This window comes from Myotis yumanensis, unplaced genomic scaffold, assembly GCF_028538775.1.
Source record: "Myotis yumanensis isolate MYYU_CA2020_CCGP unplaced genomic scaffold, mMyoYum1.0.hap1 SCAF_19, whole genome shotgun sequence".
Classification (NCBI taxonomy): domain Eukaryota; kingdom Metazoa; phylum Chordata; class Mammalia; order Chiroptera; family Vespertilionidae; genus Myotis; species Myotis yumanensis.
Genome location: NW_027223770.1, coordinates 10480571 through 10495974, shown reverse-complemented (window position 1 = coordinate 10495974; position 15404 = coordinate 10480571). Strand labels below are relative to the sequence as shown.

At 38.8% G+C, this 15404-nt stretch overlaps 1 protein-coding gene across 1 annotated transcript in view; it reads right to left on the bottom strand.

The window, feature by feature from the left end:
- Positions 1-410: 410 nt before the first annotated feature.
- Positions 411-15404, bottom strand: part of PPTC7 (protein phosphatase targeting COQ7) — a 47921-nt gene continuing 32927 nt past the window's right edge. The window contains exons 3-6 of the mRNA XM_070399333.1: positions 13233-13431; positions 9433-9556; positions 6066-6195; positions 411-4408 (exon numbers count right to left, since the gene is read on the bottom strand). Coding sequence (XP_070255434.1) covers positions 4350-4408; positions 6066-6195; positions 9433-9556; positions 13233-13431 — 512 coding nt within the window. The 3' untranslated portion in view covers positions 411-4349. The remainder of the gene's footprint in view (positions 4409-6065; positions 6196-9432; positions 9557-13232; positions 13432-15404) is intronic.

Here is a 15404-nt window from a genome sequence, read left to right as displayed (position 1 = left end):
GCCTGGATGCTGCACTAATCTGTAAAAGACAGTTATACTGTTAAACTGTATTTAATTTGGATTTTAGATACAGAATGCTAAATTTAAACGACACCAGATTTTTTCTGTGCTTTCACTTCATACCATGTAGAAGATGCAAAAGCCTTCTCAGCTAGGAAACCATGTGTATTTTACATTGAATTATCAGTCCATTTTGATGAATTTTTGAGGAAGATAAACTGATGTAGTAAACCAGCTGGTGAAAAAGAGCTAACGCAGAGAACTTGTAAAAGACAAAATAATAGCTACAAAGTACGGAATCACTGCTAGGCTAAGAGGGTTGGAAATGAGGACTTGATAGAGACCAACAAACTTAGTGTCAGGGTTGGTGTCTTATTTAGTTACTATTTCAATTAAGAGGAGTACACAGATTAGTATAAATACTATATTTATTAAATATCTTTACAGTTTATTTAAATGTATTTACAGAACTATTCCTGCATAAGTTATATTTCAGACATCCAATTCAGGTCATTGCCTTTTGGGTAAGACAAATAATGATAGTCTCAACAGAAAAAAGCAGCTCATTAGTATATATAAATTCAAACTTGCTTCATTATTTAGCCATCTTTGCCACAAACTACCTGCTAACCGTTAAAATTTTGACATTGACACTGCCAATTTTTAGTTGAGAAGTTCAATTTTACAAATATTTTTTTAATGAATAAAATTCAAATGTTTTGTTTCATATTTTCAGTTTTATAAGCAGATTTCGTTTTTTTGTTTGATATTGTAAAATTTGTTAAATGCAAAAATGTGATCGTTTCCAGGGAAATTTGATGCTGTAGCTTCTACCAAAGATAGCTGGTATAAGGTGACAAGGAACCAAGAATTTATTCCAAAGTACAAACACTTATAGTTCTAGTCAATCTTGTTTACAATCTCCAAAACTCTCAAAAACGGACTCAGTAAATTCCCACAATTCCTGCCTTGTTACTTGATGTGGTAGGATGGTGGTACTGAAGGTGGTACTGAAGGCTACTGTTCTATCCAAAACAAATGTAGCTGATAGGAGAGACACTCCCATCATGCAAAGCTTGAAATCTAGTTGCTAATCTAGATACAGCCCAACCCCCAGACATACACACCTGGAATGGATTCTTTTGTGATTTAGTACCCATCGACCATGTCAAGCCAGTACAGTAATTCAGGACAAATAACTTGTTTTCCCCTTCATTTCTTCTTTCACTTTTTAAGAGCCTAGGGCTCTACTGCATATCCGTTCAGTAAATATTTTTTTGTGCGCAGGCAGCTTAAGTTCACAGGAAGAAATAAGGTTCTGATATGTTTAGAGTGCACATTTTAAAACAGAACAAAATAAAAATTTCAAGCATGTGATAAAAATATTGATTTTTTATAATACAGTATTGCTTTATAAATATAGATGGAAAAGCTATAAACTTTACTGGTCTTTGGTGCATCCAGAGAGAGATAATTTGCCTTTTGTAAATTAGAAATCCAAATTCTCTTTTGTTATAAAAGTCCATTACATGAGGCAAATGTGTGTGTGTGTCTTTTTTATACTGCTTGATTTAAAATACAATTAACACACACATCAAGTTCAGAATCAGACCCACCAAGTGGCATATTTCAGTCATACCCCACAGAGACTTGGGTCCTGTGACTGGAAAATTCCAGCATGGGTCCAACAGCCTCTAACCACTGAGAATGGAAGGAGAGTTACTTGATAAGCAGCACTCCAACTGACCACTGGCAGCCAAAAAATTAAGTGCATAACACAAAAAGGACAGGGAAAAGAGAAAATATTTTGTATTACTAAATTTACAGGCCAGGTCCAAAAGTTAGTTCCACGGTGAAACTCAATTCTTGTCCCATTAAATTCAACATCACTGGAACGAACATATTGTAAATTTCTAACAATAATTTCTCAAAAAAGATAAGTTGATAAAATAAGTTGTATTAAAACATCACCAATCTAACTTTACAAAGATTGTGTTTGATGGGTTAAATGAGAGCAAAGCCAGTGACTTAATCAGCACTGCTCTACCAGGAATCAAGTCTAGGCATTGGAAAATTAATGCAAAATATATCCAGATCATAGGCTATGTACCTCTGACCAGAAATAATTAGAAATCCAATAAAAGAACTAATGTCATCAGCCCAAGTATAAATGTACTTCTTGCAACAAAACCCTTCTGGATGCAACTTTCTTTACTTTTTAAAATACACAGAGACTGCAAATAGTTTGTGCAAAATATATACCCTGCCACTTGCCACTCTGGCTTCTGTGTTTTATCACAGCACAATGGATTCTCATTACTTAAACAGTCTCCCTCAACCCCCCATCTCATCTACCAAAGAACTGTTTTGTCAAGTTAGGGTAGTTAAGGCATTCTGACATGTAATTAAAGGTGATTCAAAATAGATATCTAACATTATGCCAATTTAGGAATAGTAGATAAATTACTGAACGGCTTACAAATGAATAACTCATTCTTATTATAAATGAAATGCCTGTTACAAGCATGATGCATTGAAATATAGTAATGACATGTACATGGTACATGTTAAACAATTTTAAATAAAACAAAAGCTTGACAGTTACTCAAATATACAGTACAAATTCACAAAAACAAAATCTTTTAAAACAAGTTGAGGTAACCTCAAACATAAATTTTAATGCAATAAACCAGGGAGTATGTATCTCCTTTAGAGAAAGAGACTTTCTATATTCTCCTCAAGTAGATTCTCATCAGGTTTAATTGCATTCTCATCTATACACCAATGTTACCTGACTTATATATAAAACATGGCTTTAATTTAAGGATTGCTAACTATATTTTTCTACCACCAAGTTAATGAAGAAAAAAGACTGACCCAAAAATATATATCTTTACAGCAGTTGACTTATACACAAACCTTAAAAATAAGTTTGAACTTGCAGATAATGGGAAAACTGAATGTGGGATAGTTTTATAAGGAAACTATACACTGCAAGATGGCTATTTGGAAACTGTAAACATTAAGCTTGATTCAGAAACCCCTAAATTTCTGTGGAGGGCAAATGCAAATGTCAGATCATCACTAGTTTTCCTCATGGACTCTTGTACTGCTGCTACAGCCCACAGTGCTCCTTCCACATGGACCCCCTGAATTTGGTGCATGCTCTATAGCAGCGGTTCTCAACCTGTGGGTCGCAACCATTGGAAAACACATATAGCATATCAGATATTTACATTACGATTCATAACAGTAGCAAAATTACAGTTATGAAGTAGCAACAAAAATAATTTTATGGTTGGGGGTCACCACAACATGAGGAACTGTATTAAAGGGTCACGGAGTTAGGAAGGTTGAGAACCACTGCTCTATAGAAAGCAAGGCTACTAAAGGGTCTGAGTGAGACTATGAGTAGCATGACCCCCAAAATCCAAAATAACAGCTGTCCATTCTCAACCCATTAGGCCTATAGGCCTAGAGCTCCCACACAGGGGCATCATGTCAGACAGCTGGGAGGATTTCAGCCATAACATTAAATTCCTTGGCTTTGAGGAGTTCTACAATCTTGAGTAACATTCCCATTAAAATTTTGGTAAAGAGTCTCCCTACTCCTCCTGTAGTTCAGGCCACCAGCCTGTGACTTGGATGAATCAATAAACTGCCAAAACTTTGATCACAGGATCACAATTAAGCATCTTTTAAAAACATGAAACGTTTGCATCCATAGAATTAAACTGAAATTTTCTTCCAATTTGTAAGAAAAAAAGCTCCTGGATCAAGATTTCATAATTCAGAGCAATGTTTTAGAGCAGAATTATAAGCCCCTGAAAAATAGGAGTTTATAATGAAAACACAAAGCCACACCCAATCATCATAACAAAGACTGTATAGTACACGTGTAACATTTCTACATTTCTGTTGATGAATATATGTTTCTAGGAGATGTACCATAACATAGAATTTGTGTTAGACTTTTACACACTGTAATTTTGAATTCACTTTACCAACATTACTCATTTTCTTCAATACTTCAAGCATTTTTGAAAAGTAATAGCCATTTTAGCTTTGAAAACCTCCCATCCCATCATGGAAAGGACAATGAGAAGTGAAGGCCAATCTTCAAATCTTGATTCTCTTCAAAGTTGCTGGCAGATATGAGCTAGTGAATGACAGTAGTGGTTCTTAACAAAGATCTCAATGGGGTCTCAAAAAGACAGGCAAAAAGGCTTACATCACTGGCCATTGAGATCAGTGGCAAAGAAACGTGGTCCTGCCAGCAGGATCAGTACACACGGCTGGGGAAAATTTGGGATGATGGAAGGAAAGGCAGGAATTGACACCTAGGTGTGTCAGTCTGTATACTCAGCCACTATGGAAAGAAGGACGGTGATGTCATCTGGCTTTCCACCTAAAACAAAAATGAAAATGTAGTCATGTATCTTAAAATGAAAAGTCAGTCAAAACTGTAAGCCTAAGTAAGTTCTAGGAGACAAATGCTTGCAATTCATGAAGGTTTGATTTGTCAATATATTTTAGTAGAGGAAAGAAAAAAAATATTTGATAAAGAGAAATAAAGCCCAGCCGGTGTGGCTCAGTGGTTGAGGTTCAACCTATGAACCAGGAGGTCACAGTTCGATTACTGGTCAGGGCACATGCCCGGGTTGAGGGCTCGATCCCCAGTGGCGGGGCATGCAGGAGACAGCCGATTCATGATTCTCTCTCATCATTGATGTTTCTATCTCTCTCTCCCTTTCCCTTCCTCTCTGAAATAAATAAAAATATATATTTTTAATAAAAGAGAAGAATGAGAAAACCAAGAAATTACATGTAACTTAACTGACGCTTAAAAAAAACCTTCTCGCCGAAGCCGGTTTGGCTCAGTGGATAGAGCGTCGGCCTGTGGACTGAAGGGTCCCAGGTTCGATTCCGGTCAGGGGCATGTGCCTGGGTTGCGGGCACATCCCCAGTAGGAGATGTGCAGGAGGCGGCTGATCGATGTTTCTCTCTCATCGATGTTTCTGGCTCTCTATCTCTCTCCCTTCCTCTCTGTAAAAAATCAATAAAATATATTTAAAAAAACAAACAAACAAAAAAAACCTTCCCTGCTCTTTAAAAAACAGTAGTTCTGATAAAATGGCCACTACCTCCTGTTTATAGCAATCATAATAAAGAAAATCTGGTTAAGATAAATTCTGCGTCAAGCAGCAGCCATGTAGGTTGCTTGGTAAAAAAAACACAAAAAAAACAAACAAACAAAAAAAAACCAGAAAAGATAAATTCTGCCTGATAAGAAAAGAAAGTTACATGTTTCTATCCACAATCCTAATTTGGACAAACATACCCACTGTTTTGAAATTAGGAACAATCTTGTATTCTAATCTGCCAAACAGCTATGGCATGTGCTTTTTCCTATTTTAATATTTCCTGGAAAGCTAAGAAATACTTTACATGTCATAATATTATACTAGCAAGAAACTGACCAACGGTGCTAGTTCTGATATGTTACCACCAACACATCATCCCAGCTCCAAGACTGAGCTACTGGCCTGCTCTCAAAGTTACATATCACTTAGTAGATAGAAGGGCTCTTCAAGCAAGGACAGATTAACATTACTTCCCTCTTCAAAACCTGCTGTGGCAATTTGGCAGGCAAATACTGTCAACGAGTCCCACAAAGCCAGAGGAAGGGAGAAGTGAAATGTCAGACCCGTGAAGGGCAGAATGTTAAACTGCTGGGAATGTCCAGTCCTTCCAGGCAGAGTTTGGAGGCCTCTTGGGCTGAGGTCCAAGCAGTGCAGTGGTGGCAATAAAGGGCTTCAGATTCCGCCTGCCTCTGTAGCCTATGAAGTTCAGCTCTGAAGGGCGTCCTCTGTGAGGAAGACATGATGACATGCACTTGCTCTTGTCTTCCAGTGTTAAGGCCTAATGACCTAGCTCAAAGCCACCGCTCACAGCTAAGACAAGACATCTCGACAGTCCCACCCAAGTGCTCTTGTTTACCTCACCCCACAGCTTAGAATGTTCCCATCTTACTTGTCCCTATGACCTTCCTAAAGAATGCTTACCTCTCACATTCAGTCCGTTGTCACATGCAAACTGTGCAAAAGGTGACATATAATTTGGGTCATAGGCCAGCTCATGAGCTTGCTCAGCAATGCTTCTTGCCGTCTGTTGTATACTCTCATAATTTGAATTCTAAGATGAAGGATGAGGGAGTTATTTTTACCATAATGTCTCACATGATTTTTGTATTCAAGTATAATACAAATAGCACTTTTTAAGACAGTAACATTTATCCCATCAGTTTCCACCATTTACTTTTGTAAAAAAATATATTTTATTGATTTTTACAGAGAGGAAGGGAGAGGGATAGAGAGTTAGAAACATCGATGAGAGAGAAACATCGATCAGCTGCCTCCCGCACACCCCCTACTGGGGATGTGCCCACAAACAAGGTACATGCCCTTGACCGGAATCGAACCTGGGACCTTTCAGTCCACAGGCCAACACTCTATCCACTGAGCCAAACCGGTTAGGGCCACCATTTACATTTTATTCCAGTTAGAGAAGACAATCAACATTGCAACCTGACTAAAACGAATGAGCCCACCAGTGCTGCCTGCATACAATATGAATCAGAAAGTTTTTGATAGGTGGCCTTGGGCCCTGAGCTTTGGGTTTTTATTTCTGCCTTTTTCCCCATTTGAAATTCTTAAGGTATTTTTGCTAAAATAGGATGAGATTGAACGGGCAAATTTTTCTAGCACTTTAGGGATGACCTCAAAATTTCCTTGCTGCCCTAGCCGGTTTGGCTCAGTGGATAAGAGCGTTGGCCTGCGAACCGAAGGGTCCTGGGTTCAATTCCAGTAAAGGGCACGTACCTCGTACCTCGGTTGCAGGTTCCTCCCATGCCCAGGCCCTGGTCAGAGCATGTGCAGGAGGCAACCAATCGATGTGTTTCTCTCAGATCAATGTTTCTCTCTGTCTTTCCCTCTCTCTTCCACTCTCTCTAAAAATCAATGGAAAAATATCCTCAGGTGAGGATTTAAAAAAATAATATTTTTTTTCCTTGCTTATAAATGTGCTCCTGGCCAACACCAGTTTGCTCTCTAAGAGCTGCCAGTTTCCCTACTGAAAATACCTTTACAATTTTATATCATGATGAAGATTCTTATCTAGCTGTATAATCTTGACCAATCCCTTACCCTTGCTACTTCAACTTCATCAGTAAAATGGAATGGGAAACAAGGTCCATTTTAGTTCTAACATCCTAAGATACAGAATGGTTTCAGTATAAATAATAATAGGCCTCTGCTTCAATGTTACCTCAGTGAGAGGCCTTCCATGACCAATCTTTCTAAAACAGCAGCCCTCTCTATTCCCTATCCCTTCACCCTGCTTCTTCTTATTTACCACAAACATTACAGGGTGGGGCAAAAGTAGATTTACAGTTGTTCGTATGCAAAATAATACAAGCCCTAGCTGGTTTGGCCCAGTGCATAGAGTGTCGGCCTGTGGACTAAAGGGTCCTGGGTTCAATTCCAGTCAAGGGGACATACTTTGGTTGCAGGCTCCTTCTCAGCCTGGGCCCTGGTCAGGACTCGTGCAGAAGGCAACCAATCGATGTGTTTCTCTCACATCGATGTTTCTCTCTGTCCCTCTCTCTTCTACTCTCCCTAAAAATCAATGGAAAAATATCCTTGGGTGAGGATTAACAACAATAAAAAAAATAAAAAATAATAATAATAATACAATTAAATAATACAAGAATAAACTTTTTCACATACTCATAACTATAAACCTACTTTGCCCCACCCTGTATATTATCTTTTTCTTTCTCTGTATTATCTACCTTCCTCCACTAGAATAGAAGCTCCAGAGGATAGGGACTGTCATTTCTGCCCACCACCCTGTCACCACAGAGTATAGTACCACTACAGTAAGCACCTGGACATTACTGAACCCCACAGATGAGGCCTGGTACTAAGGATTCTGTACTCCTGGTCTCAGTTAATTTTCACCATAACCCTATAAAACAGGGCCTTTTGTACCCCCAATTTACAGGTGAGGAAAATATTGCTTAAAAAGTTTAAAAACTGCCCTAACCAGTTTGGCTCAATGGATAGAGCATCGGCATGCGGACTGAAGGGTCCCGAGTTTGATTCCGGTCAAGGGCATGTACCTTGGTTGTGGGCACGTCCCCAGTGGGGAGTGTGCGGGAGGCAGCTGAATCTATGTTTCTCTCTCATCGATGTTTCTAGCTCTCTATCCCTCTCCCTTCCTCTCTGTGAAAAATTAATAAAATATATTTTAAAAAAAAGGTTTAGCCGAAACCGGTTTGGCTCAGTGGATAGAGCGTTGGCCTGCGGACTGAAGGGTCCCAGGTTCGATTCCGGTCAAGGGCATGAGCCTGGGTTGTGGGCACATCCGCAGTAGGAGATGTGCAGGAGGCAGCTGATCGATGTTTCTCTCTCATCGATGTTTCTGGCTCTCTATCTCTCTCCCTTCCTCTCTGTAAAGATTCAATAAAATATATTTAAAAAAAAAAAAAAAAAAAAAAGGTTTAAAAACTTACTCAGAGTTACAGTGGTTAGCGATAAAAGCATGAGAAAAGGCTAACTTTTCCCAGAGTGACAATGTTTACAAAGCCAGAAGAATATGGAAACACTGATTTTCACTTTCTTCCATTCTCTGTATGGGTCAAAGCTGAACGGCTTTATTACTGGTGACAGCTCAGATCACATCAAGGCCCCTAACTGCCTGATGCCCTTGACTGCTGCCTTGGCTGGCTCTGGTATGATGACTTCCTATCTTTCCCAGCCTCAACACCTGCTGGGTTTGTTATGAGACTAAAACAAGAAAAGGACCAGGAGGTAACACTATTATTTATTTATTTATTTATTTATTTATTTATTTATTTATTTATTTTTAATTCTTTATTAGTTAAGGTATTACAAATGTGTCCTTATCCCCCCCATTAACGCCCCCTCCCTCATGTTCTCATCCCCCTGTTGTCCATGTCCATTGGTTTGGCTTATATATAAACATGCATACAAGTCCTTTGGTTGATCTCTTCCTCTAACCCTCTCCCTCCCCTACTTTCCCTCTGGGGAGTGATAGTCTGATCGCTGGAGGTAACACTATTAAATACCATTAAAATACAATGAAAAATGCAAACAAGAAATTTCCTATCTGGACTTTTTCTACCTTTACCACCCTACTAAAAGCTTGGTGAAAAGCCTTTTTCCTTTAAATTCTCCATTTGTGAATATTTCCATTTACAACTGATTGAAAAACTGATACTATTAATTTCCTATATTCACAAAATAGTCCTTTTCAAAAGTATAAAAAGAGATAATGCAATTGAATGGAGAAAATTTAACTGCCCAGAGAGGGCCACTGTTTCCAAGGGCCAACCTTTCAGTTAATTACCTTTAACTTTTTTAGCTCCTGCAGGATCATATAATCAGGCATGTTGTCAAAGAGTCCATCTGTCGCTGTCAGGATAATATCTCCTAACTGGACATCAAAAGATGTGCTATCAGCAGCATCCGGGCTGTGGCACAGAAAGGGTAAGGGAGAGTTAAGAAAGCTCTTTAGAGATAGCATTCAAAGTTTCCAACAGGCACTATGTTACAGTGTAATAATGCTTTAAGAAAAACTAATTTATATTAGGTGTCAATAATAAAAGCCAGTCATTCTGAAATTCCTAACCTTGAAAACAATTAATTAAACACTCATATAAATATTTCAAAAGCTTAACTGAAACTACCAAGTAAAACAGAGTGTGGTGATTAGTCATATGTGATTTCAGAGGAGGAAGGGTTCTTTTCTGAGTCAGATGCTAGCATGTCTCTAAAATCCTAGTGCAGATGAGTCTTTATTTCCTAATTCTTTAGAGCCACATTCCATCCTCTCTTATTCACTGTCCACTCATCAGTTCCCTGCAGACTTGAACCTGGCTCTCAGGAGGTTGTGTTATAGTGGAATAACTATGAGAGCATGCAAATCCTCTAAGAATTCATTCATGGGAAACACATGCAATAATATAGTACTAATAATTACTAATGCATTATTGGAAATTCTATGTTAGTATTACTAAGGGGTACTTATTCTGGCAGAGTGAGGACTGTGTATCTCCCAGGGCTTACAAAGTGCTCCACATGCAAAGTATTTATTCGTGTGCCTGGTACATAGATCTTCAATAAATATCTGTTGAATGACTAAATGAATGAAGAAACAAAGTAACTGGCCCTCCCAATTGGGGAATAAAAAACAAACAAAAATAACCTTTGTGATATGTTGTTAATGAAGAGAGGAAGGTACAGAGAGTGAAACAGATAACAGTGGCTGCCTCTGAGGAGAGAGTGTGTGGCTGGCGGCAGGAGTAGGAGGTAGACTTTGCACTACATCTTTTTGCATAAAACTTTTAAAAATATAGATGGGAGATTTTTTTCCTCTGACAAAACCTAATGAAAGCAGAGAATGGGGGAAAAAAACCCAGGTGTGGAGAAAACAGAAAAGACCATATATTCAAAGAGTTAATGGCCCCCTGAGAGGCCAATTCTCAGCCACTTCCAAAGTCCAGATTCACTGCTTCCAGGACTCCAGAGTGAGGAAAAGGTGTGAGAGATACCTGATAACCTGCTTTAACTTGTAAGTGAACAAGAGCCAGGAAAAAATGCATACATTGACCCAGAAGGGTGGGACCAGAACTAAGGCACCCTAAGCTTGACAGAAAAAAAACACACCCAAACCTGTATAAGCAACATGTTATAAAAGTTGTGAAGAGAAAACACAAGAAACTAACAACCCACCCATGCCTGCTGGAAAATGCCACAAAGTGCACTGAGAAAATTTCTGGTTCATCGTCTCCTCAGAGGAAAGCAGCAGCACATCTGTAAGTTCTATGATGGGCTTTCTCAAGGAACAAATTAACTTATACATTCATACAACAAATATTTTGTAAAAACAGCTACTAAAAGAAAACCCTTAAGTCAAGGTTAAAATAATATTTTATAGATAAGATGGAGTAATAGCTAAGATACACGGGGGCGGGGGGGGGGGGGACTAAAACTGGTGGAAATCAAGTTGATTTCTTCTGTGGAATAAAGAGAAAATACAAGACACTTCACATTTGCTCAGTCTTTGGAAGCTAATCAGATTCTACAAGTTTAGATTAATGACCAGGTTGGCACTGAAGCTCGATTTTACGCTGAGGTTTTTCTTTCCCCAGGAGTGTCCTTTGCTATTCTGCCTGTGAGAGACTCACTACCATTGGACAATTTGTCCTCTTCTCCCAACACTCCCACCCATGAGCTTGGTGTTCTGCCAGCTGCAGTTCTGCCCATTTTGATTGAACATACTGTGCTGCTGGAAACTTTTGACTGCACTGAAACACGAGCTGAAATCACATGCTAATAAGCTGTCTCTGGGCTCCAGGGGAAGAAACCTCCACCTCACTGGCAGGCCAGGCCAAGTGCTGCCCTAACCAGACTGTCCCAGAGATAGTGTGTGAGATACGGCAGGGCTGCACTAGCACTCAGAAGCCAAAACAAGAAGAATCAAATAAAGGAAATTAAAACACTGTTCTCCAAAAACTGTTAGCTGAACTTAATATCTACCAAGGCCTTGGGGGTTCTAAGGTCTGCTCACTCCAATATGGTTAATATTAATGTGCATTACACTGAAGAAGGGCCCATAATCAAATATTCTTCCAATTATGGTAATCTGTCTTAATCTGAAAGTAAAAAATGCTTCCCTCTCTCTAGGAGTCAACAATAGATTTTAGATGGGCAATACTGAATACCTCATTATGTAATATGCTCATTCCAGTTTAAAAGATGGTAGTGATGCCCTAGCCAGTTTGGCTCAGTGTACAGAACGTCAGCCCTCGGACTGAAGGGTTGCAGGTTCGATTCTGGTCAAGGGAACATGTGGGAGGCAACCAAATGATGTCTCTCTCACATTGATATTTCTCTCTCTCTGGCTCTCCCCCTTCCTTCTACTCTCTCTAAAAATCAATGGAAAAATATCGTCAGGTGAGGATTAACCAGAAATAAAAGATAGTAGAATAATCATTTTATCTTAGGGCTTAAGATCTGGTTTTATAAGAACTATTAAGTAGAGACAACAGATACTGCTAGAATGCTTCAATTTTTACAAAAGGTTTATCACCCAGTTAACAACATTTATGAATCACCAACAATGTTTGTCCTAGGTCTTACAACGTTGTTATAGACAGTGAAATCTGAGATTGTCTTAGCCTCGTCTGTACTCTGATCTTAGAAAAGATAAACTGTAAAAGTTGATTTAAAAAAGTACTGATTGTCTCAAAAAGTTCTCTTCCCAATTTAAAAATGAACTGAGGACCCTGCCAGTGTCGCTGCAGTGGTTAGAACAGCAATGACCTACACGTGGAAGGGTCCCAGGTTCTATTCCCCATTAAGGGTACGTGCCTGGTTTGCAAGTTCGATCCCTGCCCTGTTTAGGGCGTATGTGGCGCGGGAGGCAACCAATTGATGTGTCTTTCTCATACACTGATGTTTCTCTCTTCCCCCTTCCCTCTCTCCCTCCCTCCCTTCTACTCTCTAAAATCAATGGAAAAAATATCCTTGGGTGAGGATTAAAAAAAAAGAACTGAGGGAAGGTGTCAGAAGAAAAAGAGAACACCTCAACAGTGTCATCACAGAACATATCCAAGACCACTTTTGATTCCATTTCCTGTAAGCTAACTTGGTCCTGACAGGTTCTGCCTGGACTGCAAGCTCTATTTGATACATGTAGTAGGAGGCCCTGAGAATCAGGAAGTTATTCTGATAAATAAAGCAGGGGCCTGTTTGTACTCTTCCCTGGTAACGTATGCAAAATCTTGCACAGGCAATGGCATGCATGAACAATAACTCATTTCTCCAGCAAAATTTAACACAACTATACATACCATGTGATCTTGGTATGAAAAACTGATATTTTATAAGCTTGAAATAGCATTTTCAGTCTTGTCAAATTATTGGGTGTTTATTAGAATTCAACTTGGCTGCAATATCAAGTATATGTAAAGTATCTTTCGAAGTCAAACTAAAAGGTTCTCCTGATGAGAATATTCTCGATGTCTTTTTTTTCTCATTTGGGAATGGAAATTGCCTATCGCCACTGTGGTTGAGGGGGATGGGAAGGAACCTGTGAGTAAGCCACGCCCTGTTCACACTTTAATGAGTGAAAGGGGAGATTACCTGTCACTCAAGACGACTCCTTCGGCTTCTGGTGGTGCAATTGAGAGCTGGAATGGAGTGTTGAAGTAATGCTGCTGCTCATCTGATCGGTGCACAACTTCGCCACCCCTGACAACCAGAAAGCCTGAATCACCCAGGTTTGCTGTGTGTAATCGGTGGCTAGTTCTGTCCAGCACCACGATGCAGGCAGTACTGCTACCTAGAAACAAAAATAGTCTCCATTTATCTTCTCTTCCAAGGTTGCCTTTGTACACATATTTTTATCATATTACCTCAAAGAACAACATGCCATAATTTGAACCTTTGCTTAAAAAGGACCTTTCTTAGTTATGCTCCATGTCGCCAACGAATGTCATTAATAACCTGATCAGGGTCCAAATGGTGGGAAAGGAAAAGGAATTTCTATGATACATAGTACATGGGCCATTGATAATCTGAATTCTTCCATTTGCAGAGATAGAAAACAATAAAAATGGCTGGTATTTAGCCATATTATTTAATTTCAATAGTGCTATTATCTATGCCAAATGCTCAAAAGCATGTTGTTGAGATATTAAGCTTTAATACTTAAATGCCAGAATGAGAATGCTACATTTCCCTGACATTTCTCATTAGTCACTGGGAGGAAGCCTCCACAAAATTCACTAGCATTTAAGTCAGGGCATGCAACTACAATTTTTAACCAGATTTCCATCTGTTGAGGTCACTAAGAACTTTTATTTGGAACTGATTCACTCTGAAGTAACAAGACTAATTTTCCCAGGTGGCCTGTGGAATTGACCCGTTCACTTTACAGAGACTACTAATGTTCAGATGGAAGAGACCACATTCTAAGTAGAGAGCAAAAGCTTCCATGTACCTTTGCAGCACATAGCTCGCATGACCTTCCCCAGAATGAAAGGTTGTTATTACAACTAGTAAGATTACTTCAAGTACTAAAATTTAATATCTAAAGAAAAAAGACAAAATAGAAATATAAGCAGTTCACCAAGAAATATATGAAAAATGATCATCACACTACTATTTTGTCTACTAGTTTAACAAAAATCAAAAGAAGGTAACCCAGGCTGTTATCAAGAGTATATCAAACATGGTCACTCTCATTCCATAGTCGAGAGAGAGCAAAGCTAAACAACTTTTCTAAAGGGCAATATAGCCATAAAAATGTGCATATCCACTGGTAAGAATTTATTCTAAGAAAATAATTAGAGATGCAAATAAGACTTAAATGTCAGAACACCGTTTAATATTAGGAAGAATTGGAAGCAACTGAAACATCTAAAATTAAGGGACTGGTTAAATAAATTATAGTACATCCGTACCATGGCAGGCTATATACACTGTCACATAATACTTAAAGAGTATTCTCTTAAAGTAAATCAGCCTGCCTGTGTCTGAATACTACCTCTGCTACTTACTAGCTGTGTGACCTGTGGCAAATTAACCTCTTGGTGCCTCAGTGCCCACATCTATGAAAATAGGGATAACAGTAATTACCTCATAGCGTTGTTTGTGAGGATAAAATTAGTTAAATCATGTCAAACACTTATAATAATACACGATAAGTGTTAGCTTTCTTTTTTAAAATTTAAATTCTTTATTGTTGAAAGTATTACATATGTCTTTTTCCCCCGTTGACCTCTCCCCGGCTGCTCCTGCACCCCAGAACATGCCATCTCCCCGCTACTGTCTGTGTCCACTGGTTATGCTTATATGCATGCACACAAGTCCTTTGGTTGATCACTTACCACCTCCCCCACCAAGTGTTAGCTTTTTAATAGTCACTAAAATTGTGTTAGAGAAATATATTTGAAAAGGAAGGATGATAAATTAAGTCAAACAAGTAGATTACAAGCTAGTATTGAAGTTTTCTTTAAAAAAAAAAGTGATACCAAACTTAAAGAATTGTACATCAAAAACAGTGAAATTTATTTATTTTTTAAAATATATTTTATTGATTCTCTACAGAAAGGAAGGGAGAGGGACAGAAAGTCAGAAACATCGATGAAAGAGAAACATCGATCAGCCACCTCCTGCACACTCCCCAATGGGCATGTGCCTGCAACCAAGGTACATGCCCTTGACCAGAATCGAACCCGGGACCCCTGAGTCCACAGGCCAACGCCCTATCCACTGAGCCAAACCAGCTAGGGCTGAAATTTATTTTTTTTT